Raw genomic sequence first — 27,101 nt, forward strand, 5'->3', positions numbered from 1 at the left:
CTCTGTGTTCTCAGTACCTAGCACAGTGCCTGGCACAAAGAAATTACTGAATAAATTGATTTAGAAAAAGATAGTTTCTCAAAACTGAATGAGCTAAGGGCTCTGAATGAAAGGTTGATTTAGGAATCATGAAAGTGCCAAGAATTGCAAGGCGATCATAAGTGTGATAAAGAGTCCTCGGTGATCCACTGACATGGAGCAGGTGTTGCTCCTGCAGTGTGGGCAGCAAAGCCACTTGGATCTTAGTAAACTTTGCTTGGATAGTCTGCTTTTTAGAGGAACCTCCCTGGTTAAGTTATTTTTCCCTCCTCTGTATTAGCACTTAATAGCTGGAAGAAAACAACATATGTTATATCTCTTTGTATTTATGACTACTGAATTAATAACTTCAGTCCACTGGATGCAAAGAAAATGAGTGAAGTGCTATAAATTATAGATGGAAGTTGTTAATGCTAATAGACTGTGTGCTATATGTCTCACTTTGGCACAGTTTTCAGATAATGTGAATGATTTAAAGGCCTTGAGTCTGTTTGCCTTCATTTTAATTTGGAATCGTTGGAAAGCATTGAGTCACCACCATTTCGTTGGTAATGCTGTGTTCTCTCACTGGAACTTAGCCCTCTTAACTTGGAGCAGATAAAAATTCTGATTAACTATAGTCTTAGGGTGGGAAAATTGGATGATTTTATTTAATGTGTTGACATTTCTCTTCATTTGGACTTTTAACAAGCAGGTTTGAAATATGAGCTAACGTGTCCTCACTCTTTTCCCTTAAGGGGGGTCATCTGAGTTACGCATTTAAAAAATACACTGTGTAAATGCAGAACTTGTTGAGAGGCAGCAAGATGCAGTAGAAAGAGCAGGCCCTTTGGTCTCAGCGAGGGATTTTCTGGTTGCAAGTAATTGAAACCCTATAGCTTGTGCACAGGGGATGCATTCTATGGGTGTGAGGCTGCCTTACAGGATCCAAGGACAGAAGGGACAGCCGGGCTCAGAAGGGTCTGGGCCGAGGACCTAGAAGCCCTGGGAACTGAGGCCACTCAGTCTGTGTTGCCAGGGCCACATGGCCTCATCTCTGCTTTTCTCTCTGCACCTGCTCCTTTCTCCTCTCTCAGCAGACTGGCTGCCTTTGCTTCTCTGTCAGGCTGTGCACACGGCCAAGCACAGCTGCCGGGCTCTGGCTTTTGATCACTTCCAGTGCAAGGGCCGGCAGAGGCTGCCAGGCATCTCTGATTTCCATATTCCTGGAAGAGAGAATCTGGTTATCTCATCGTGAGTCAGAGGACCATTCCTGGTTTGTTCATTCATTCATTCAAAAAGTCTTTGTTGAATGCCAGGAACCGTTTTAGGCACTGGGGAATATATCTTGCCCTTGTGGACCGTATGTGTGTGTGTGTGTGTGTTTGTGTGTGTGTAAGAGACAGAGGAAGAGAGAGAAAGATATAGAAAGAGATTGTGAAAGCTCGTTTTGGGGGGACTGGTTTGAATGTTGCGGTTTTCAGAGAAAGAGAAGTATGGTTTGGAATTCAGCCCTGCATTCAGATCTTGACTTTTCCCATTTCCAGCTCTGTGCAGCCTTGGGCATGTTACATTACCCCTCTCAGCCCCAATTTTCTCATCAGTGAAATGGGCATCATGCTTTCTAGGATGGTTATGAGGATTCTGACAAAAGGGTGCCTGTAAGGTCACTAGTATAGTGCCCGCCACGCGGAATCAGAACTCTGCCTCGCAGTGGCTGTGACCCTGAGACAGTTACTTAGCCCGTCTGAATCTGTTTCTTCCCCTGTAACCTGGGAAAGAAGGTCAGCAACTTCACATGCTTATTATGAGGATTAAGTCATGTGATGTGTGCCAGGCCGCTGAGAGTTTGTACAGAAGAGACCCTCGGTGCCGGAGCTGCTCTTCTTGTTCCCGTCATTAATCACATTTCCCCTCTTTCTTCTAGTTCCCATTTGGCCGACGCTTGCCTTGTGACATCTACTGGCATGGAGTTTCATTTCACGACAGTGACATATTCTCCGGTCTAGTGAACAAGTTTCCAGGTATCCGCTGTTATTGTTGGCATTTAAAAATGTTTCCAGGGCTGAGCCTCAGGGTACGCTCTTCGGCAAAAACACGACAGTGTTCTGACATCAAACTGGAGGGCTCTTAATTGGGAATGACTGCCTACACGCTGCCTCAGTGCCGTGACCTTGGGAGGCAAGGTGATCAGGACTTGACCCACCAAGGGTTTAAAGACTGGAGGTTCCAAAACGTAAAAAGACAGGCTCTTCTGGTCTAATTCCACCCGCGGAAGAACATGACTTTCACCTTTTGCATTTCAGATATGATATGGGGGTGTCATGAGGGGACTATATTCTCAAAAGGAAAAAAAAAAATAGACCAAAAAAAAACTATAGCACTCACCATAGTTTCTGGAACATTTCAATGACTCAGTGAATGTGCACTCTGAATACGTCTACGTGTGCGGCTTGCCCAGGTAGACAGTGAGCTCCTGGGAGGGGCCGTGCCTCCTGCACTTCTGGATGTTCCCACGGCTCCTGCAGTCCTCCCAGACACACCCGAGGCCCTCCGTAACTGCTGTCTCACCTACTGATGGCAAATTGGAGGCAGCCCTAGTATGATGCCCATTGGAGGGAAAGGAGAAAGCAGGACCTGAAAGCAATAAAATGAACCGTTTCCCCTACAGAGTTAGTCTAACATTAATAAAAGCAGCATGTTGCACTAAAATAATAAACAAACAAATAAAATAGACCATTTCATTTTCTATTTAATTTTCAGGAGACGGAAAACAGACGTACTAAAATTCTGGGACGGTATCACAGAAATGGGGTTCGCAGCTTCCATTTTCTTTAAGTATCCTATTTGCAGGTACCATTTAAAAATCGAAATACACCAGTCTCCGTACTGGGAACAGGAGCTGCGGACAGCCTCTGCCTTTAACCTGAAGGCATTGTCTAGTGAGACTATTGTCTAGTGAGGCTATTGTCTAGTGAGACTGCAAGGGGGCCTCGGTGCCACATAGGTGTCACAGCCAACACTCTGAGATGCCCCCTCACTCCGCTCCCAGCCTCCCCCCTATCGTATACCTTTCCGTTTTACTTTTAATCTCTACCACCCTCTTCTGCCATGATTACTATTCATTATTTTGAATGGCTAAGTGAAGAGGGTGGTTAAGTTAAGTGGGCATGTGTAGGGAGAAGGGGACATTTGGTTAATCTGGGTATGATCCCAGCCAAAGGGGTCCCACTTATTTTCAGAAGTTTTAACATAACAGGCACAAACCATATAGGATACAATAATATATAATTTTTAAAAAGCACATCACCCTGAATCCCATCCCTCATTTAACAAAACCACAAGGTGAATATTTCTAGAATTTCTCCCAAACCTTAACCATGTTTATGTATCACTTTTACGTAGTTGCAGCCAGAGTGTAGTTGTTTCCTCTAGTTGTTTCATTTACGCTTATTTTTAAGAGGAGGATCAACTTATTCTTTTTCTTTGGCATTCCATGCCACGTCTTTAAGAAAATACCTCTCAGAAAACCCAATATCCATACGTTATACATTGGCAAGTTATGCCATGTCCACTAGCAGGTTTTTCAACTAAGCAAACAGACCACCATGGGCCACTTGGCTCAGATTTACTTACAAGGATACAGGACAGGAAACACAGCTTGCCAGCCAGTCAGTGTCATACATTTCTTCTCAGTGGCGTCATGGCAAGGGTTCCAGAGCTAGTCTTTGGCTCCTCAAGTGAAAGCTCAGATGCAAAGAGACAAGATCCATGTTGGTGGATGTGGGTCTACCTTGACTTAGAAACCCTGTAGGAGCCAATAGCTCACATAGCTCCTCCACAGCACAGCTTCCAGGGTCCCCACCAGGGTCATGCTAAGTTACAAGATTCCCTACACTCAGGAAAGCCCGGAGCTGTGGCTTCCTACCAGGTATTTATGCAAGATGCCAATAAGGGATCATTTTAACCATATGCTTTGTTGTCTAGTCACACAGCTAACTTTCTCCCTTTATTGGTTTCCTGGGGAACAGAGCTAGAAAATTAACCCAAGTTCAGATTGGTTCTTAGAGGAGAAAGTGTTTTGTCAGAGAACAAGGAGGACTCTTGCAGCCAGGGTTCTTGCACAGTTTAATGGAATAGCTATTATTTTCTTTGTCTTGCTGCTCATAAAAGATGACGTTTGATGCCACTAAAAGGACTTATTGGGATATTGGGAGAACATAATTTGGAAGAGAACAACCCTTTGAATATGGACAGAGTTCCCAAGACATGAATGGTCGAATGAGGCTTCACTGACATGTTCCCCATTTGCTCACGCCTCATCTGATGGCCGAGAGTAGGAAAGGAGTCGCTATAGCTCTACATTTGGGATGCAAATAGAAATACAGAAAAAAATACACTCAAAGGACTAGTTTCATTAAAGGTGATATAAGAATATTCATTCTAAAGAAGCACGTTTGCCCCATCTCATATTCCATGTGCCAGTGGTAGGTATGTACAATTTTCCACTTTACTAACAGCAATTAATTAGCTCCAATGACAAAGCAGGCCTCTAGGCAGTGGACCAGGGCCGCCACACCCTTTGCCCTGTGAAAGACAACAATCCTTAGCGATGGGGTGATTCCAGAATGGTCTGTCCTTTGGCTCCAGTTGGCGTCCATGCTTATCTTCTGTCTCTGATATATCCCATTATTCTGAAGATGCATTTTGTATGCATTGTGTATTACTTAGAGCAAGTTCTAGTGGACGTGCCAGGCAAGGATAAACACTTCACATGCTGAATAAACTGAAAACTTTTGGATACACATATGGAAGTAATTTATTTCGTTCGTGTCAGCACATTAGATTTTAGCCACTTTTCTATGGGCAATTTCCTTCAAGATATGTTATTATATCTTAACTGATGAATTAAGACTTTCACTAAAAATAATCTGATTTAGATATGTCTTTGCCTTAAGAAAGCCTAGAACCGTCAATTCTCAGCTTTGCAAGCAACTATTTTTTTGCTGAGTTTCTGGGTCTGAGATGTATGGCAACACGTGGCGGGTGGTGCCTGAGAGCCCACCCTGAGGAGGGGACTTTGTCAGAGGAGGAGGGGGCTCCAGGGAGGGATCTCTGGGGACAGCCATCTGCCAAGCACTGGTCTGGGCTAGGGATACAAAAACAAGGAGAAAAGCACGTAAAGAGAGAAGTCAGATACAAAATAAGCGCCATGCCAGAGTAAGCTTGGGATGCTGTGAGAATTTGGATCAAGGGCACATGACCTAACCCAGATTTGCTTGGGGGGCAGGCAGGGCGAGAGATCCTGGAAAAGAGGATTGAATGTGAACTGAGCCTCCAGGGATAGATGGGCCTGTCCCCCATGCAAATCAAGGGAGCAGAGGGGGTGCAAAGACATGGAATGCTTTGCACGTTGCTTGTTCAGCAAAGGGCACGTGGCCCACGCTAGTTAGAAAGGGTCAAGTTTGATATGGCAGTGGAGGGGTGAAAGGCAGGGCCCAAAGTTCACCGGGAGCCACTGAGAAATTTCTAAGCTAGAGAGTGACGTGGCCCAGCCTGCAGTTTGGAAAGATCTGCCAGAGGGGATGCATTGGAGGCAGGGGTGCAGGTGGGGGATTTGGGGTGGAAAGGCTGAGAGAGGAAACAGCTAAGAGGCCACTGCAGTATCCAGGATCTGAAAGTATCAATGTTTGCTTGTTGTTTGGTGGTTTTAATGTGTTTTTGCCAAGAATTATTGTTATAAATGAGACTTGGATTGAATAGCACTCCCAACATAGCTCAGATTGTGTGTTTGATTTGTTTTGTTTTGTCTTAAATTGGGTTAAGTAGGCCTGTGTGGGCAAACCTGAGGATCAGACTCCTGTGTAACTCCAATGGGCCGAGACCACCCGAGGCCTTGGGGCTCCAGTGAGGCAGACAGAAGAACCCAGGCCCAGAAGTAGTGGCAGGAGGCAAGCTCTTGGGTGAGAAGCTCCAGCCTGAGTTAGGGGTTTTTCCCAACCGATAGGGGAACGGCCACAATAGGGACATCTAGGAACAGACCTTCTTGAGAGGTGCAGGTAGACAGTCAGCCTCAAAAGAACCTGTTAGTATAGCAGGAGCCCAGCCACTGGGCTCAAGTCACAGGAGGACTCCAGCCCTTGCAGGGGAGGCTTAGGGGGAACAGAGGAGGAACATCGGAGACTGCAGGGCAAAGGCATCGCTGAGGCAGCCACTCAGGCACCAGGAGCCAAGGACCAGTGACCAAACTTTGGGGACAGGCAACAGAGCCTCAGAAAAGTAGTTAAAATCCTCCTTATCTAACTGGACTACAAAGAAAGGGTCCAAGCTCCCCAAAGGGGAGCTAATGGTTGGACCTAGAGCTTCTACCTCAGGTCAGAATGGGTCCCAGAGCCTGGGACAGGGGTCACAGGGAGGGGTCACGTGCTGCAGCTGCTTGGAGAAGGTAGGCAGAGTCTGGAGCCAGCATGGCCTGACAGTGACCTCCCTCTTTACAGATCTACTCTGGAAGCATATGCTCTGGCACAGCTACTCTTGTCCGCATCTTACTAAGAGATGACAGAGCCCACATCTGTCTCTGAGCCCCTGCCAGAGGCACGGATGCTAGCAGCTACCACATGGGGGCTCGTGAGGGCTCAGAGATGCTTTCCCCTGCAGCTTAAAGATGGCGGAGGAACAAAGGTGTCAGTAAAAGTGGATTGAGGGAGGTTGACACTGCTGCCTTCCAGAGACAGGCATTGAGGCAGGGTTCGGGGTGAGCCGTCTACAGCCTGTGGCTCAGAAGCATGTGGGAAAAGTAGCCACTGGCTTGAAGGGATGCTTCTTAAGTTGGCTGGTTTTTGTAGAGAACTATCTGGAGACAGACGCAGATGTAAACTCAGAGACAGATCTGTTAGCCGGCGTAGGGGCTGGTGACCCACATGACAAAAGGAGCCATCGCAGATTTAAAATGAATACTTACTCCATTTGCTGGACATTGGTTTTCACAAAACTTCTGTGGAGCATTCGAACCACACTCCTGTACTCACAGCACTCCTATGTGTGTTATGTGTGTCCTTGTGAGCTGCCGAGGGATTTCTGAAAGCAAACCTTCTCCTGTCACATTGCCATTAAAACTCGGACAATACCACAACACTGTTTGGCCAGGGGACATCACGTATTTGCTGTAAGGTGCTGTGTTGCAGTCAGTTAAGCAGGTTTTTAGTTTAATACTATAACTAAAATGTGAAATACAACTAAAACGTTTCCAAAGAAGTTGGAATTTCGTGTACTTCAGCTCTAGTGTTTATAACTCAAAAATTCTAATTTCATGGGGGAATAAAAGGAAATAGCTCTAATTTTCCGGACTCATACTGATTTCTTGGGAAGTTTAGGAAAGCGTCCTCAGTGAGTTTTCTCTAATATCGGAGAAGCTGTGTTAGAGCACAGTTTATTAGTGCCTTTAAAGCTCCTTTATTTCTTATTTAATCCTTCTCTGTCTCCTTCTAAACAAGAACTAAGAACCTAGGCACTGACATCTTGAAGTTGCCATCTTTTAGATTTTTATTGCTCTTTTTAATATGCTGAGGGAAGCAAGAAGTAGATTATTAAAACCTTCATTCTCAATGTTCACCCTTTGCTTCCTGAATGTAGTTTAGAGAAACCTCATGCATTCTGACTTTGCCCATTTGCAATGCAGTAATTTGGACATGCCAAGCTGACATGGAACTTTGTACTTTCTATTAAAAATGACTTTGCTAGCAAATTTCTAGTTATTGATGGAACTGTGTAGCCCCTTTCAGGGTGAAGCCCATTTTTAGTCTCCATTTTTTTGAGCAGTGATATTTGCCTTAAGAAATAAGCATGCTAAAATTTTAAATAATTTTTACCTATTTGCCTAAAATTTGCTAAGATATATATTCCGTTTCTTTTCTTGTCAGCATTTCTAAAGATGTGACAAGGAAAAAAAACTACCCTTCTTTTAAAATGTTTTATAAGTGAGACATTTCCATCCCCTCTGGGCAAATTAATGAGATCTGATCAATGTCAGTTTCAGTACTCATAACTGAAGAACTCCTACAGATTCCATTTTTTCCCCTTAAACTATAAATTATGCTGTGCTAACCTCTCCGCTTCGTGTCCTTATTTCAAGGAGACAGATGTTCTGCTGAAAGGTGTGTATTTTTCTGTTTTATACCTTTAATACTCATGAAAGATTAAAACAAAGCAACTTAATTAAGCTTCTCATAATGTAACCAGAGTCCACGAGTTAATGTTCTCCAGGGTATAAGATGGAAGGAATCCCAGAGGTATATGTGGTGGCCCAGAATTAGAGAGGATATTAAGTTTTAAGTGCAAGATATAAATTCTTCTCTTTATTTGTTATCTAGGGGGCTGACAAAGAGTGGAATAATAAACTAGGTGGAAACTCATTCTTTTAAATTGATGCTTCATTTTTATGAGAAAAAATTATCCATCTATTCCAAGTTTTTCATTAATTTGCTAGGTCTTTCCAAACCATGAATCACTGCTGTGGGGAACCACTCAGACCTTTTTTTAAAATCCTGTCTGAAAAAGTGAATATGTCAGGTGGGTGGTTTTAAAAGTCCCCAATAATGGCTGTTTTATAGCTAGTGGCCCACTGTTGTTAAAACCTCACAACTTCTCTTCTCCCCAGGCATGACGGAGATGGTGCGTAAAATTACTCTGAGCAGAGCAGTAAGAATCATGCAGAATCTCTTTCCTGAGGAGTACAACTTCTACCCTCGCTCATGGATTCTGCCTGACGAGTTCCAGCTCTTTGTGGCTCAGGTAGGTGGCACTCCGTCCCCATGACCCTTGAATTCTATGATGCTTGCAACTTGGTCCTGGGTCCTGTGTGCTGGGAGCTGGGGCAAGGGGTCCCCAGGAAGCTGAGACTGGTTTAGGGGGTGTCTTAACAGGACACAGCAGATGTTGCCGCGATCATGGCAGCTTGCAGAGTTGAACGGGTAGGATGACAGGCAGGTAAACTGAAGAAGTGGGTCCTGACACCAGGAGACAGGCCTGAGGGTGGCATCAGGAGCTAGATCATGGGGTCAGGGCGTCTTCAGAGCCAGGGAGTCAGAGCTGGAGCAGACTGTTGAGTCCACACGTGGACTGGGGGCTGTTTGGGTGAATCCCAGAGGTGTGGTCTCCCTGGCCTCTCGTGGCATGAAATGTGGGAGGTTGGGCTCTCATTCAAGACCAGTGAGTAGGTCTGACAAACTGAGGGGGAAACCTTTTAAGTGTCCTGCTTTAAATTTGTTCCAGAATCAATTTTCAAACGACCCATTCCATATCCAAACAGTAAACAGAAACAACTTGAAGTGGTAATTTTGAAAAGGAAGCTCTCTATGGAATGGTGGTCACATGGGTCTGTATACATTTCTTAAAATTCTTCGAATTATCGACTTGAAATGGGTGCATTTTGTTGTATGCAAATTATGAGCACAGTTAATTAAAAAAAAATAAACGATCGGCTGGTCCCTATACTCACCCCTCAATCTCCCACTTCTGTGGCTTTGCTCACGCCACTGTCGCTACGTGGAATAACTTTCCGTCCCATTTCTACAACTCTATATTTAAGTATTCTGCAAGACTGAGTTTAAACAAGATAGATACCAACTGTGTCTTCAAAATCAGATAAGTGAGAAGAGCATTGCTCTCATCCCCAAAAGTTCCTCTGTGCCTTTTTGCCATCATGCCTCACAACCCCCAGCCCAGGCAACTGCTGATCTGCATTCTCATTATAGATTAGTTCTGCCTGTTCAAGAAATTCATATAAATGGAATCATACAGTATGTACTCTCTTGAGTCTTTTTCTTTTTTGAGAATTATGTTTTTGAGCTTCATCCGTGTTTGTTGTGTCAGACGTTTGTATTTTTATTGCTGAATAGTGTTCCATTATGAATACACCCCAACTTATTTATCCATTCACCAATGGATGGACATCTGGGTTATTTCCAGTTTGAGGATATTATAAATAAAGCTGCCATGACTATTCATATGCAGGTCATACACCCTTCATCTAGCTTCTCCGAATATTAACGTCTTGTATAATTACTGAAACTGGGAAATTAACATTGATATCTACACACCTACAATTAACAATAATCTACACACCTTGTTTGCATTTTTCCTGTTGTCCTACTAATGACCTTTTTCTGGTACAGCATCCACCCCATATTCCCTCATTGCCTTTAGTTTTTATTTCTCCTTAGTCTCCTCTGAGCTGTAACAGTTCCTCAGTCTGTCTTTGTCTTTCATGACCTTGATTCTTTTGAAGAGTACTGACCAGTTATTTCTTTAAGAGTGTCCCTCAACTTGGTTCTGTCTGATTTTTCTCATGATTAAATTCAGATTACACATTTTTGGTAGAATAGCGCAAAAGTGATGCTGTGACCTTCTCAGTGCAGCATATCAGGAGAGATACATGATGTCAAGATGTCTTAATTCTGGTGATGTTAATATTGATCGCTTAGTTCAGGTAGTGTCCGCTAGGTTTCTCGACTATAAAGTTACTACTTTTCCCTTTGTAATCGTTAAGTATCTTGTGGGGAGATATTTTGAGACTATGCAGATAGCCTATTTGTCTCATAATTTTTTTAAAAAACAGCTTTAACTAAGGTACAGTTAAACTGCAAATATTTAAACTTTGCAGCTTGCTGTGTTTTGATATATATATAAAAACCCATAAAACCATCATCACAATGAAGATAGGGACATATCCATCACCCGCAATGTTTCCTCATGTCCATTTATAATCCTTTTGTTCCTCTCCTCCCTGCCCTCTACCTTCCACTGCCAGGCAACTGTGGATGTGTTTTCAGTCAAGATTAGTTTACACTTTCTAGAATTTTATATAAACGGAATCATACAGCAGATACTTTTCTGGGTGTGTTGGGGGTGGGAGGGGCCTGGCTTCTTTCACTCAACATGTTTTGAGATTCGGCCGTATTGTTTCATAAATAATTCAGTCCTTCTTATTACTAAGGAGTGTTCCATTAAATGTATTTACCACAGTTTGCTTATACCTTCAATTGCTGCTGGACATTTGGATTGATTCCAGTTTTTAGCTGTTACAAATAAAGATAATATGAACATTCATGTATAAGTCTTTGTGTGAACATATGTTTTCATTTCTCTTGAGTAAATGCATGGGAATAGAATGTCTGGATCATATAGTAGGTGTCCATTTAATTTTAAAGAAAGTACCAATAGTTTTCCAAAGTGGGTTGTGCCATTTTGTATTCCCATCAGCAACTATGACCATTCTAGTTCTTCCACATCCTTGCTGACTCTTGGTAATAGTCAGTCTTTTTAATTTTAGCCATTCTGACAGGTGTGTAGTGGTTTCTCATTGGTTTTAATTTGTATTTTCGTAATTATTATTATTATTATTATTATTATTATTATTATTTTTTTTTATAATGAGAGCCTCTGGGAACTACAGTTTTTGTCTTTTATTTTATTTTATTTATTTATTTATTATTTATGGCTGTGTTGGGTCTTCGTTTCTGTGCGAGGGCTTTCTCTAGTTGTGGCAAGTGGGGGCCACTCTTCATCGCGGTACGTGGGCCTCTCATTATCGTGGCCTCTCTTGTTGCGGAGCACAGGCTCCAGACGCGCAGGCTCAGTAATTGTGGCTCACGGGCCTAGTTGCTCCGCGGCATATGGGATCTTCCCAGACCAGGGCTCGAACCCATGTGCCCCTGCATTGGCAGGCAGATTCTCAACCACTGCGCCACCAGGGAAGCCCTTTCCTAATTATTAATGATGTTGGGCTTCCCTGGTGGCGCAGTGGTTAAGAATCCGCCTGCCAGTGCAGGGGACATGGGTTCGAGCCCTGGGCCGGGAAGATCCTACATGCCGCAGAGCAACTAAGCCTGTGCACCACAACTACTGAAGCCCGCGTGCCGCAGCTACTGAAGCCAGCGTGCCTAGAGCCCGTGCTCCGCAACAAGAGAAGCCACCACAATGAGAAGCCTGGGAACTGCAACGAAGAGTAGCCCCTGCTTGCTGCAACTAGAGAAAGCCCACACAAAGTAATGAAGACCCAATGCAGCCAAAAATAAATAAATAAATAAATAAATTTATTTTTAAAAAATGGTGTTGAGCAATTGTTTATGTGCTTATTTGCCATCCAAATATATTCTTTGATGAAATATCTATTCACATCTTTCACCCATTTAAAAAATTGAGTTATTTTTATTGTTGAGTTTTGAGAGTTCTTTATATATTTTGAACACAGGTATTCATCAGATATACCCATTGCAAATATTTTCTCCCAGTTTGTGCCTTGTCTTTTCATCCTTTCAACAGTATCTTTTGAAGAGCAAGTTCTAAATTCTGATGGATCAGTTAATTGATTTGTTCTTATATGGATCATGCTTTTGGTGTCATATATCAGGAATCTTTACCTAACCCAAGTTCACAAAGATGTTCTCTTATGTTTTTGCCTCCAAGTTTATAGTTTTAAGTCTAGGTCTATGATTTGTTTTGAGTTAGTTTTTTAATATAATGTGAGGTATGGATTCACTTTTTCTTGTTTGTTTGTTTTACATGAGATATCAAATAGCTTCAGAAATGTTTGATGAGAATACTAACCTTTCTCCCCATTGCCTTTGCACTTATGTTGAAAACAGTTGCTCAAACATGTGTTGGGTGTATTTCTGAATTCTCTACTCTATTCTATTCGTATATTTGTCAATCTTTATGCCAATACTTCACTGTCTTTGTTATTACAGCTTTATAAGGAGTCTTGAAATCATGTAGTGAAAGTCCTCCAACTTTGCTCTCCTTTTTCAAAGTTGTCTTGGCCATTAGAGTCTTTTGATCTGCCTTGTGAATTTTATTTATTTATTTTTATTTTTTTTGAATTTTATTTTATTTATTTTTTTATACAGCAGGTTCTTGTTAGTCATCCATTTTATACACATCAGTGTATACATGTCAATCCCAATTGCCCAATTCATCACACCACCACCACCAACCCCCCGCCACTTTCCCCCCTTGGTGGCCACACGTTTGTTCTCTACATCTGTGTCTCAACTTCTGCCCTGCAAACCGATTCATCTGTACCATTTTTCTAGGTTCCACATATATGCGTTAATATACAATATTTGTTTTTCTCTTTCTGACTTACTTCACTCTGTATGACAGTCTCCAGATCCATCCACGTCTCCACAAATGACACAATTTCGTTCCTTTTTATGGCTGAGTAATATTCCATTGTATATATGTACCACATCTTCCTTACCCATTCGTCTGTTGATGGGCATTTAGGTTGCTTCCATGACCTGGCTATTGTAAATAGTGCTGCAATGAACATTGGGGTGCATGTGTCTTTTTGAATTATCGTTTTCTCTGGGTATATGCCCAGTAGTGGGATTGCTGGATCATATGGTAATTCTATTTTTAGTTTTCTAAGGAATGTCCATACTGTTCTCCATAGTGGCTGTATCAATTTACATTCCCACCAACAGTGCAAGAGGGTTCCCTTTTCTCCACACCCTCTCCAGCATTTGTTGTTTGTAGATTTTCTGATGATGCCCATTCTAACTGGTGTGAGGTGATACCTCATTGTAGTTTTGATTTTCATTTCTCTAATAATTAGCGATGTTGAGCAGCTTTTCATGTGCTTCTTGGCCATCTGTATGTCTTCTTTGGAGAAATGTCTATTTAGGTCTTCTGCCCATTTTTTGATTGGGTTGTTTGTTTTTTAAATATTGAGCAGCATGAGCTGTTTATATATTTTGGAGATTAATCCTTTGCCCGTTGATTCGTTTGCAAATATTTTCTCCCATTCTGAGGGTTGTCTCTTCGTCTTGTTTATGGTTTCCTTTGCTGTGCAAAAGCTTTGAAGTTTCATTAGGTCCCATTTGTTTATTTTTGTTGTTATTTCCATTACTCTAGGAGGTGGATCTAAAAAGATCTTGCTGTGATTTATGTCAAAGAGTGTTTTTACTATGTTTTCCTCCAAGAGTTTTATAGTGTCTGGTCTTACATTTAGGTCTCTAATCCATTTTGAGTTTATTTTTGTGTATGGTGTTAGGGAGTGTTCTAATTTCATTCTTTTACATGTAGCTGTCCAGTTTTCCCAGCACCACTTATTGAAGAGACTGTCTTTTCTCCATTGTATATCCTTGCCTCCTTTATCATAGATTAGTTGACCATAGGTGTATGGGTTTATCTCTGGGCTTTCTATCTTGTTCCATTGATCTATGTTTCTGTTTTTGTGCCAGTACCATATTGTCTTGATTACTGTAGCTTTGTAGTATAGTCTGAAGTCAGGGAGTCTGATTCCTCCAGCTCCATTTTTTTTTTCCCTCAAGACTGCTTTGGCTATTCGGGGTCTTTTGTGTCTCCATACAAATTTTAAGATTTTTTGTTCTAGTTCCGTAAAAAATGCCATTGGTAACTTGATAAGGATTGCATTGAATCTGTAGATTGCTTTGGGTAGTATAGTAATTTTCACAATATTGATTCTTCCAATCCAAGAACATGGTATATCTCTCCATCTGTTGGTATCATCTTTAATTACTTTCATCAGTGTCTTATAGTTTTCTGCATACAGGTCTTTTGTCTCCCTAGGTAGGTTTATTCCTAGGTATTTTATTCTTTTTGTTGCAGTGGTAAATGGGAGAGTTTCCTTAATTTCCCTTTCAGATTTTTCATCATTAGTGTATAGGAATGCAAGAGATTTCTGTGCATTAATTTTGTATCCTGCAACTTCACCAGATTCATTGATTAGCTCTAGTAGTTTTCTGGTAGCATCTTTAGGATTCTCTATGTATAGTATCATGTCATCTGCAAACAGTGACAGTTTTACTTCTTCTTTTTCAATTTGTATTACTTTTATTTCTTTTTCTTCTCTGATTGCCGTGGCTAGGACTTCCAAAATTATGTTGAATAACAGTGGTGAGAGTGGACATCCTTGCCTTGTTCCTGATCTTAGAGGAAATGCTTTCAGTTTTTCACCATTGAGAATGATGTTTGCTGTGGGTTTGTCATATATGGCCTTTATTATGTTAGGTAGGTTCCCTCTATGCCCACTTTCTGGAGCGTTTTTATCATAAACAGGTGTTGAATTTGGTCAAAAGCTTTTTCTGCATCTATTGAGATGATCATATGGGTTTTATTCTTCAATTTGTTAATATGGTGTATCAGATTGATTGATTTGCGTATATTGAAGAATCCTTGCATCCCTGGGATAAATCCCACTTGATCATGGTGTATGATCCTTTTAATGTGCTGTTGGATTCTGTTTGCTAGTATTTTGTTGAGAATTTTTGCATCTATATTCATCAGTGATATTGGTCTGTAATTTTCTTTTTTTGTAGTTTCTTTGTCTGGTTTTGGTATCAGGGTGATGGTGGCCTCATAGAGTGAGTTTGGGAGTGTTCCTTCCTCCTCAATTTTTTTAAAGGGTTTGAGAAGGATGGGTGTTAGCTCTTCTCTAAATGTTTGATAGAATTCACCTGTGAAGCCATCTGGTCCTGGACTTTTGTTTGTTGGAAGATTTTTAATCACAGTTTCAATTTCATTACTTGTGATTGGTCTGTTCATATTTTCTATTTCTTCCTAGTTCAGTCTTGGAAGGTTATACCTTTCTAAGAATTTGTCCATTTCTTCCAGGTTGTCCATTTTATTGGCATACAGTTGCTTGCAGTAGTCTCTTAGGATGCTTTGTATTTCTGCAGTGTCTGTTGTAACTTCTCCTTTTTCATTTCTAATTTTATTGATTTGAGTCCTCTCCCTCTTTTTCTTGATGAATCTGGCTAATGGTTTATCAATTTAATCTTCTCAAAGAACCAGCTTTTAGTTTTATTGATCTTTGCTATTGTTTTCTTTGTTTCTATTTCATTTATTTCTGCTCTGATCTTTATGATTTCTTTCCTTCTGCTAACTTTGGGTTTTGTTTGTTCTTCTTTCTCTAGTTCCTTTAGGTGTAAGGTTAAGCTGTTAATTTGAGATTTTTCGTGTTTCTTGAGGTAGGCTTGTATAGCTGTAAACTTCCCTCTTAGAACTGCTTTTGCTGCATCCCATAGGTTTTGGATCGTCGTGTTTTCATTGTCATTTGTCTCTAGGTATTTTTTGATTTCTTCTTTGATTTCTTCAGTGATCTCTTGGTTATTTGGTAATGTATTGTTTAGCTTCCATATGTTTGTGTTTTTTAATTTTTTTTTCCCTGTACTTCATTTCTAATCTCATAGCGTTGTGGTCAGAAAAGATGCTTGATATGATTTCAATTTTCTTAAATTTACTGAGGCTTGATTTGTGACCCAAGACGTGATCTATCCTGGAGAATGTTCCGTGCGCACTTGAGAAGAAAGTGTAATCTGCTGTTTTTGGATGGAATGTCCTATAAATATCAATTAAATCTATCTGGTCTATTGTGTCATTTAAAGCTTCCATTTCCTTATTTATTTTCATTTTGGGTGATCTGTCCATTGGTGTAAGTGAGGTGTTAAAGTCCCCACTATTATTGTGTTACTGTTGATTTCCTCGTTTATGGCTGTTAGCAGTTGCCTTATGTATTGAGGTGCTCCTATGTTGGGTGCATATATATTTATAATTGTTATATCTTCTTCTTGGATTGATCCCTTGATCATTATATAGTGTCCTTCCTTGTCTCTTGTAACATTCTTTACTTTAAAGTCTAATTTATCTGATATGAGTATTGCTACTCCAGCTTTCTTTTGATTTCCATTTGCATGGAATATCTTTTTCCATCCCCTCACTTTCAGTCTGTATGTGTCCCTAGGTCTGAAGTGGGTCTCTGGTAGACAACATATAGATGGGTCTTGTTTTTGTATCCATTCAGCAAGCCTGTGTCTTTTGGTTGGAGCATTTAATCCATTCACGTTTAAGGTAATTATCGATATGTATGTTCCTATGACATTTTCTTAATTGTTTTGGGTTTGTTTTTGTAGGTCCTTTTCTTGTCTTGTGTTTCCCACTTAGAGAAGTTCCTTTAGCATTTGTTGTAGAGCTGGTTTGGTGGTGCTGAATTCTCTTAGCTTTTGCTTGTCTGTAAAGCTTTTGATTTCTCCATCGAATCTGAATGAGATCCTTGCCGGGTAGAGTAATCTTGGTTGTAGTTTCTTCCGTTTCATCACTTTAAGTATATCATGCCAGTCCCTTCTGGCTTGTAGAGTTTCTGCTGAGAAATCAGCTGTTAACCTTATGGGAGTTCCCTTGTATGTTATTTATCGTTTTTCTGTTGCTGCTTTCAATAATTTGTCTTTGTCTTTGATTTTTTCTAATTTGATTACTGTGTGTCTCAGGGTGTTTCTCCTTGGGTTTATCCTGTATGGGACTCTCTGCGCTTCCTGGACTTGGGTGGCTGTTTCCTTTCCCATGTTAGGAAAGTTTTCAACTATAATCTCTTCAAATATATTCTCGGGTCCTTTCTCTCTCTCTTCTCCTTCTGGGACCCCTATAATGCGAATATTGTTGTGTTTAATGTTGTCCCAGAGGTCTCTTAGGCTGTCTTCATTTCTTTTCATTCTTTTTTCTTTAGTCTGTTCCGCAGCAGTGAATTCCACCATTCTGTCTTCCAGGTCACTTATCTGTTCTTCTGCCTCAGTTATTCTGCTATTGATTCCTTCTAGTGTAGCTTTCATTTCAGTTATTGTATTGTTCATCTCTGTTTGTTTGTTCTTTAATTCTTCTAGGTCTTTGTTAAACATTTCTTGCATCTTCTCCATCTTTGCCTCCATTCTTTTTCCGAGGTCCTGGATCATCTTCACTATCATTATTCTGAATGCTTTTTCTGGAAGGTTGCCTATTTCCACTTCATTTAGTTGTTTTTCTGGGGTTTTATCTTGGTCCTTCATCTGGTACATAGCCCTCTGCCTTTTCATCTTGTCTGTCTTTCTGTGAATGTGGTCTTTGTTCCACAGGCTGCAGGATTGTAGTTCTTTTTGCTTCTGCTGTCTGCCCTCTGGTGGATGAGGCTATCTAGCTATGAGGCTAACTTGTGCAAGTTTCCTGATGGGAGGGACTGGTGGTGGGTAGAGGTGACTGTTGCTCTGGTGGGCAGAGCTCAGTAAAACTTTAATCCACTTGACTGCTGATGGGTGGGGCTGGGTTCCCTCCCTGTTGGTTGTTTGGCCTGAGGGGACCCAACACTGGACCCTACCTGGGCTCTTTGGTGGGACTAATGGCTGACTCTGGGAGGGCTCACGCCAAGGAGTACTTCCCAGAACTTCTGCTGCCAGTGTCCTTGTCCTCATGGTGAGGCAGTGCCACCCCCCACCTCTGCAGGAGACCCTCCAACACTAGCAGGTACGTCTGGTTCAGTCTCCTATGGGGTCACTGCTCCTTCCCCTGGGTCCTGATGCACACAGTATTTGTGTGTGCCCTCCAAGAGTGGAGTCTCTGTTTCCCACAGTCCTGTCGAAGTCCTGCAGTCAAACCCTGCTAGCCTTCAAAGTCTGATTCTCTTGGAATTCCTCCTCCCGTTGTTGGACCCCCAGGTTGGGAATCCTGACGTGGGGCTCAGAACCTTCACTCCAGTGGGTGGACTTCTGTGGTATAAGTGTTCTCCAGTTTGTGAGTCACCCACCCAGCAGTTATGGGATTTGATTTTATTGTGATTGTGCCCCTACTACTGTCTCATTGTGGCTTCTCCTTTTTCTTTGGATGTGGGGTATCTTTTTTGGTGAGTTCCAGTGTCTTCCTGTCGATGATTGTTCAGCAGTTAGTTGTGATTCCGTTGTTCTCACAAGAGGGAATGAGAGCACGTCCTACTACTCTGCCATCTTAAACCAATCTCCTCACTCTATTGTATTTTAAAGAGATTTAAATAACAAGAAGAAAAAATCATACATGTACTCATGTGGTTACCATTTCCAGTGGTTTTTATTACTTTGTGTAGATTCACATTTCTGTTTTGTGTAATTTTTCTTTAGCCTAAAGAGTTTCCTTTAGCTTGTGTTAAGGATTTTTTGGTGATGAATTCTTTCAATGTTTGTATTTATTAAAGTTTATTTTGTCTTTGGTTTTGAAAGCTATTTTCTCTAGATATACAGTTCTAGGTTGATATATTTTTTTTTCTTTCAAATCTTTTAGTATGTTACTCCTCTGTCTTCTTGCTTGTATTGTTTCTGACAGCAAATCTGTTTTAACCCTTATCTTTGATCTTCTGTTTATAACATGTCCTTTCTCTCCGGCTGCTTTTAATATTTTCTCTTTATTACTGTTTTTGAATAATTTGATTGTGATGTGTTTTGGCGTAACTTTGTCTATGTTTTTCATGTTTGGGGGTCATTGAGCTTTTAGATTTGTGGGTTTATAATTTTCATAAAATTTGAAAAATATTTGTCCATTATTTCTTCAGGTATTTTTCTGTCCATCCCACCTCCTCTCATTTGAGGGACACCAATGACACATATATTAGGTCATTTGAAGTGTCCCACAGTTCACAGTTCACTGATGCTGTGTTCATTTTTTTAAAATTTTGTTTCATTTCAAATTTCTATTGTTTTTGTCTTCATGTTCACTACTTTTTTCTTCTTTAATGTCTAATCTGCTGTTAATCCTATTTGGTCTACTTTTCATCTCACACATTGTAGTTTTTATTTCTAGAAGCTAGATTTGGGTCTTTTAAAATATCTTCCATAGTTTTACTTAGCTTTTTTAACGTATGAAATGCATTATAACAACTGTTTTAACGTCATTGTCTGCTAATTCTAATTTTGTGTCCATTCTGGGTTGGTTTTGATTGATTGGTTTTTCTCTTCATTATGGCTCATATTTCCTTGCCTCTTTTCATGCCTGGTCATTTTTAGCTGGATGCCAGACTTGGTGAATCTTACTTTATTTGGATGTTGGGTATTTTTGCATTCCTATATATGTTCTTGAACTTTGTTGTGGGATCCAGTTAAGTTACATGGAAATAGGTTTGGGGTCTTGTTTTCAAAGTTTGCTAGGCAGGACTGGAGTAGTGCTCCATCTAAGGCTAGTTATTCATCACTACTGGGGCAAGGATTGTATATGTCCTCTTCCTAATGCTCTGTGCATAATGGTGTTTACCAGTCTGGTTGGTGAGAACAGACACTATTCCAGGTTCTGTGTGGCTCCAGGCACTGTTACCTCCAGTACTTCCAGGTGGCTCTTTCCTCGGAATCAGGTGGTTTCCTCACAAGCATGCACTGATCTGTACTCAGCTAAATATGCAAGGGAGACTCTCTGTGGATCTCCAGAGTTCTCTCTTTGTGCAAAAGTCTCTCTAGGACTCTTCCCTGAGAACTCTGGCTATCTTAGTCTCCCTTGACTCATAGTTTCATTTCCTCAACTCAGATTGTCCACTGGGCTCCACCAGAGTTCTGTATCTCTGTGCTACAGCCTGGACTCTCCCACAAGACAGTAAGCTGAGACAATCACAGAGCTCACATCATTTGATTCCCATCTCTCAGGAATCACTGTTCTTTGTTGCTCGATGTCCAGTGCCTTGAAAACCATTGTTTAATATACAGTAAGTCCCCTACATACAAACAAATTCCATTCCAAGAGCACATTTGTAAGTCCAATTTGTTCGTTAAGTCCAACAAAGTTAGCGTGGGTACCCAACTAACACAATAGGCTATATAGTACTGTACTGTAATAGGTTTATAATACTTTTCACACAAATAATACATAAAAAACACACAAAAATCATTTTAAATCTTACAGTACAGTATCTTGAAAAGTAAAGTAGTACAGTACAACAGCTGGCATACAGGGGCTGGCACTGAGTGAACAGGCAAGAAGAGTTACTGACTGGAGGAGGGAGAAGAGGTGGGAGATGGTAGACCTGAAGGATCGTCAGCAATAGGAGATGGAGGGCAAGCTGCAATTTCATTCATGCCTGATGTTGATGGCACAGGTTCTGGTTCCTTGCTGGATTCAAGTCTATCTACCCTCTTGAAAAAACGATCCAGTGATGTCTGGATAGTAGCTCTTTTTTTCTCGTCATAGATGACACCACTGTGTCACTGGATTGCATTCTGAACAGCTGCTGCAACCTTTGTGTACTGTTCTACGTTCGGGTCCTGTGCCTCAAAAACTAACAGTGCCTCCTCACATAAAGAAAACCCCCTTGCCATTTCCTGTGTCGTGAATCTCTTCAGTTCTTCAGTTACTTCTTCTTCCTCTTGCCTCTCTTCGTCCTTTCTCTGGGCCTCCAATTCCATCAGGTCTTCATTAGTAAGCTCCTTGTGTTGCACAGCAAGGAGTTCAGTGAAGTCGTCCTCTTGCAGATCTAGCTCCAGCTTCTTGCTGAGGGTCACCAAGTTGCTAAAAATCTCTTTGGACTCCTCATCCTGGGCAGCTACCATATCTGCACTCGCTGCCTCTCCACTTACTTTTACGTTGTGAAGGTTGGCTCTAGCCTTGAACCGATGAAACCAGCCATGGAAGGCATTAAAAGATGCGCCCTCTGATTCTTTGCCGTGTTTCTTCTTCAGGTCTTCATAAAGGCTTTTAGCTTTCTCTTGAATCAGCATTAAGCTGGGGGGACTCAATGCTGATGCTGATCCTGCATGCACACACTGAGAAGTTTCTCCATCTCCTCCGTCAGTTTTCCATGCTTCTTTGATATCATTGTCGACATCATCAGCACAGCAGACTTCACGTGTTCCATGATCTTGTCCTCGTTCTTTAGATTCATGCTGATGGTTGAACAATTCATGTTGTAAGAACAAGCGACGTCTACCATCTTTTTGCCTTGCTCCACCCTCTCAATTATTTTCACTTTTGTTTCCATCGTTATCGCTTGGCGCTTCTTAGCAGTGCCAGCTACATCACCGCTGCTTTTACGCTTGCTTTCGGACATCCTGGGCTTTGAAATAAAGATACTGTACTACTGTACTCTATACCGTACTGTACAGTGAAGTACACAAAGGCACAACCACTTGTAGAGGATGCACACACGTGACAATGTACGCCAGACACGTGAACTAACTTACGTGACTGGACATGTGAATGCATGTTCACATCTTTGAAAGTTCTCAACTTGAAGGTTTGTATGTAGGGGACTTACTGTATTTTGTCCATTTTTTGGTTGTTTCGCTTGGGAGAAGCTGAAGGTTCTTAGAACTGGAGAGTTCTCTAATATAAAGGAGGATTTCTTTGTTTCTAAAAGAGCACTAATTCAGAATCTGCTGATTCAGGGTCTGGCATAGGCGGAATAAGACTATGAGACCCCACCTTAGCTGTTTGCTGGAAACCCCCGGCCCTGTCACTTATTCCTCACTTATGTCACTGCTGCATAGTATTCCATTGTATGAATGCACCATAACTTTTAAAAGCATTCCCCTATTGATGAACATTTAGGTAATTCTCATATTTTTTTGGTTCAACAAATAATGCTGTAGGGAACACCCTCGTACAGGTATCTTTATACACCTGTGCCAGCATTTCCTTCAGATAGAAATCTCAAAATAGAATTGCTGTATTAAAGGATATGTGCATTTACATTTGTGACATGTAAAGCCAGGCACGAGGCTTCAATAACAGCACACTTAATTGTGAGGTTAAACAATGTCTTCCCAGTGCCTTGGAAGTGAGCGCTCAGAGGTGTGTGTTTTGGGGGGTGGTGCTCTGGGATTCCTGCCAACAATAGGAAGAGGTGTGAGTAGCTGTAAAACATTCTAAAACCTGACAATATGTGGGTATTTTATTTCTTCCGTCAATTAGGATTAAATTTACTTTGTTCAAGAAAGGGGGAGATCCGCATCCCTACCCCCCATCCATTTGCAAAACTGGTACCCAAATACAATCAGCAGGTGGCACTAGGCAGAAGCAAGCAGGATTCTCAGTGGAAATTTTTGTGAAGTCTAGAGGAGGATGTTGGCTTTCTTTCCAATTTTCGCAGATGGCCAATAAAAAAAATTCCTTAGAGTTTATTTTGCATATGGTCTTCCATCTGGGTATTTGAGAAAAGTACAGTTTTGTTATCACAACAGTATTTATTATGGTGAAGGAGTTTGCATTTCGTAGCAGAAGAATTTTTCAGCAAATCAAGCCCAAAACTTGGTCAATAATGGTTTGCAGTTTCTTGGAGGGAACCGGAAAGCATGGGGTCCTTCCGTTTTCCTCTCCAGCTTCATCCTCAGTTAGCTTTTATTGATTCAGCTCCTCAAGGCTGAATGAAACACATTGTTTGCAAAAAACCCCAGAGAACAATGTTCTCCACTGGGTTTAGGAACTGGGAAAATGTGGAGTTCTAAGTGGGTCAGAGTTAAGCAGAAAGAAAACCTGCAACGTGGAGCTTATATTCCTTGTCCTGATTCCACGCTTGTCAAAGAACCTTCTGGTGAGTAGATTATTTGAATCACTTTCCTTCATATACACGAGATGCTGATATGGCTGACTTTGGACCACCTGATGGTTTATCCAGAGTATGAGGTTTGGACCTCTGCACGCGCCTTGTAGAGCCCCTCCGACCTCTGCGGCCTCAGCTGGCATCACTTCCGACCTCGTCCTCTGGTCTCCTTCCATAGTCAACTTTTGTAGGCACTCAGCGGCACCGCAGCCTCTGCCACCTCTGCATTTTGTACACGCCTCTCCCTTTGCCTGGGGCACTTGCTGCCGCTTGCAAGGCTGCCTTCTTTCGCCTGACCTATTTTGCCAATTCTTCAGAACGCTGCTTATCTTTCACTTTCTCTGTAAAGCCTCCTCTGCCCCCCACGCCTGAGAGGGTACCTTGTTTTCCTCTCTTTAGGGTACTTATGCCTATCACACTGCTTAGTGACTACACGTCTAATTATCTTCCTTTCCTGCTCTAAGTACCACAAGGGCAGCGAGTGACTGGGTTCATCTTATTTACCTTTGTATCGCCGGTGCCTATCACAGGGCCTGTGCATAGTTGGAACTCAAGTATATTTGCTAGATTGAATCGCAGGTTAGTACGCAGATGCTATGGTTTAAAAATTTCGTCTCTTGTGAGTTTAGTCATCAAAAGTCAGCTTCTCTGCGGCCAAGGGTATCAGCAGGACCCAGCCTGTCACTTTACAGGAGTGCAGGCCGGAGTTGAGCCATGAGGAGCTCACCGAAGCGATGCCAGCCAGGGACAGCTCTGGGTGGTCGGCCGCCAGCCTTTCCCTGTGGTGCCCCCACCCCCACCCCCACCCAGAGCCCTCAGGCTTCCTCAGCAAGCTCGGGAGCCCGTGCAGAAGCCAGAACGCCTCCTGCTGGTGCGGCACGGCATCCCGAGAGGCTGAAGCAGTGGCCCAGGGTTGCGAACAACTAGTAAAAGACGGAGACGAGGGGACTTCAGCTGTCAGAAGAAGGCAGGTGATCCAGGGCCGCTGGCAAAGACTCTGTAGGAGCCATGGCTTCACCTCCCCATCTGCTTCAAGTTTTCTTTCCTTTGTTGCCCAAAATAGAACTTCACCTCCTGCTTAGATATGTCATGCTGTTCTCGTGCCCCTCGCTTAACAGCTCGGTTTGGTTATTGGAAAACTGACATCATCTGAAACTTGAGATGCTCCTCCTCTCTGGACAAGCATCCTTAGGTCCTGTTCATCAGGAAGTCCTTTTAAAGAGCCCAGGGGCCAACTGGCGTCTGTGCAGTGCTTTGCAGTTTACCAAGCGCTTCTGATAGACATGAGCTTTTTTGCTTCTCACTCAATTTGGGGAGGTATCATTACCTCCAATTTACAGATGAAATAATAGAGATTCCGAATTGAAGGTACTTGCCCATGGTTATAACATGACTCTACAACTGCTAGCACACTTAGATCTCTGACTTGGTTTCGTTCAGACATTTTCTGAGACCTGCTAAGTGTGCTGGGATACAAAACAAGTTAGATGTGTCCTCATGGAGTTTCCGGTATAGAAGGGTGATCACTCACTGATTCATTCATTCATTCAGACATTTATTGGGTCAAGATCCCATTTTCTTCCCACTGCATCATGTTCTTATTCATCACCTTACAGATGAGAGAGCTGAGATTCAGGGGGTTAAGTAACTTGCCCAGCGTCACATGGCTTATAGGTACATGTAGCCAGGACTAAGACCCATGTCTTCTGACTCTGCCATAATTTCCTTTAATGCCAACAAACATTTACTGAGTCTCTTTTATGTGTCCAGCACTGGTGGACTGGAGATTCAGAGACGAAAGATGGGGTCTCTGCTTAAAAGGGAGGGCCCTGCTTAGCAAAGGAGATAGATGGTATAAGCTGATACAGGCTGTGATGGAATTAAGCACAAGTGCTATGGGAATCGGAGTAATACGCGATGGGGAAGATGGGTGATGGAAAACATCAGAAAAAGCTCCTATGCAATCAATTAATGTGGAATGAAACACTGGGCCAGAGTCAGGACACCTGGGTTCAAGTCCTGGCTCCCCCTGTTTATTTTTCTTCCCCCCTCCAGCTTTATTGAGATGTAATTGACATATAACATTGGGTCAGTTTAAGGTATACAACATGATGATTTGATCCACGTATGTATTATGAAATGATGGCCACAATCAGGTTAGGTATTACATCCATCACCTCACATAGTTACAATTTTTTTTTGTAGTGAGAACATTTAACATCTAATCTCTTAGCAATTTTCAGGTATATAATACAGTATTGTCAACTATAGTCACCACTCTGTACATTAGCTCCCCAGAACTTACTCGTCTTATAACTAGAAGTTTGTACCTTTTGACCAATATCTGCCCATTTCCCCCATCCCCCAGCCCCTGGCAACCATCATTCTACCCTCTGTTTCTATAAGTTTGACTTTTTTTTAGATTCCACATACAAACGACATCATCCAGTATTTGTCTTTCTCACTATCAAGTGAGAGAATACAGTATTTGTTTTATTTCACTTAGCATAATGCCCTCGAGGTCAATCCATGTTGTTGCAAATGGCAGGATTTCCTTCTTTCCTGTATCTGAATAATATTCCTCTGTGTGTGTGTGTGTGTGTGTGTGTGTGTGTAGAAAACTCTAACTTGGATATATATATGTCACATTTTCTTCATCCATTCATCCATTGGTGGACACTAAGGTTGTTTCCACCTGTTGGTTATTGCGAATAATGCTGCACTGAACATGGGGATGCAGATAACCCTTCAAGATACTGATTTTAATTTATTCAGATATATACCCAGGAGTGGAATAGCTGGACCATATGGTAGTTCTATTCTTAATTTTTTGAGGAACCTCCATACTGTTTTCCATAGTGACTGTATCAATTTACATTCTCACTAACAGGTGTGAGGTGGTATCTCATTGTGGTTTCGATTTGCATTTCCTTGATGATTAGTGATATTGAGCCTCTTCTCACATCCCTGTTGGCCATTCGTATGTCCTTTGTTCGGAAAAATGTCTTTTCAAGTCCTCTGCCCATTTTAAAATCGGATTTTTTTTTTTTTTTTTGCTATTGAGTTCTATGAGTTCCTTATGTAATTTAGATATTCACCCCTTATCGGATATATGGTTTGCAAATGTTTTCTCCCATTTCATAGGCTGCCTCTTCATTTTATTATTTCTTTTGCTGTGCAGAAGCTTTTTAGTTTGATATATTTCCACTTGCTGATTTTTGCTTTTGTTACTTGTGCTTTTGGTGGTACGTCCTGGTACCGCCTCTGGCTCTGGGAACCTGGCCAAGTCATCTGTCCCTTCGCCCCGCGGCTTCAGTGCTTCCTCTGCAAGAGGAAAAGATTGTAGAGCATCACCAGGTCCCTTCCAGTTCTAATCTTTTGTGATTCTGTGAGTTGGCTTTCCTGGACTTCCATAAACTCCCCGTGGGAGTTAACATTCTGCACAAATTTTTGCTGCCAAGGTTTCAGGTGGAGCACAAAGGGCCTTCCGTAATCAGTCATCTTGCTAATGCTGGGTCAGCGTAGCCTGGGGCGTGGGGAAGTGCTGGGAATGAAGGCTGCCCTACAGCTGCATCTGGACCTGCCCTTCAAGGCTGGCCGAGGCCCGGCACCCAGGGCAGTGAGAGTCTCCTCACCTGCACTCACCCTGTCCCAGGAGGCTGACTGAAGCTGTGTCTGCACCTTCCTTCCTGAGTCGTCCTGTGTTGTGGGCAAATGTTGGCTAAGCCAAGACATCCTTCCTGTTGGTTCCCTCCAAAGCACATTCAGAAAG

General features: G+C 41.9%; 1 protein-coding gene across 5 annotated transcripts in view; it reads left to right on the top strand.

The window, feature by feature from the left end:
- The window catches only part of TTLL11 (tubulin tyrosine ligase like 11), a 267,536-nt gene that overhangs the window by 48,072 nt on the left and 192,363 nt on the right, over positions 1–27,101 (top strand). For 4 of the 5 annotated variants that reach the window (XM_068553149.1, XM_068553144.1, XM_068553147.1 and 1 more), the window contains exons 2-3: positions 1,946–2,042; positions 8,675–8,808. The exons of the other annotated variant lie outside the window; for it this stretch is intronic. In XM_068553149.1, coding sequence (XP_068409250.1) covers positions 1,946–2,042; positions 8,675–8,808 — 231 coding nt within the window. The remainder of the gene's footprint in view (positions 1–1,945; positions 2,043–8,674; positions 8,809–27,101) is intronic. 5 annotated transcript variants of the gene reach the window in all.

This window comes from Eschrichtius robustus, chromosome 10, assembly GCF_028021215.1.
Source record: "Eschrichtius robustus isolate mEscRob2 chromosome 10, mEscRob2.pri, whole genome shotgun sequence".
Taxonomy (NCBI): domain Eukaryota; kingdom Metazoa; phylum Chordata; class Mammalia; order Artiodactyla; family Eschrichtiidae; genus Eschrichtius; species Eschrichtius robustus.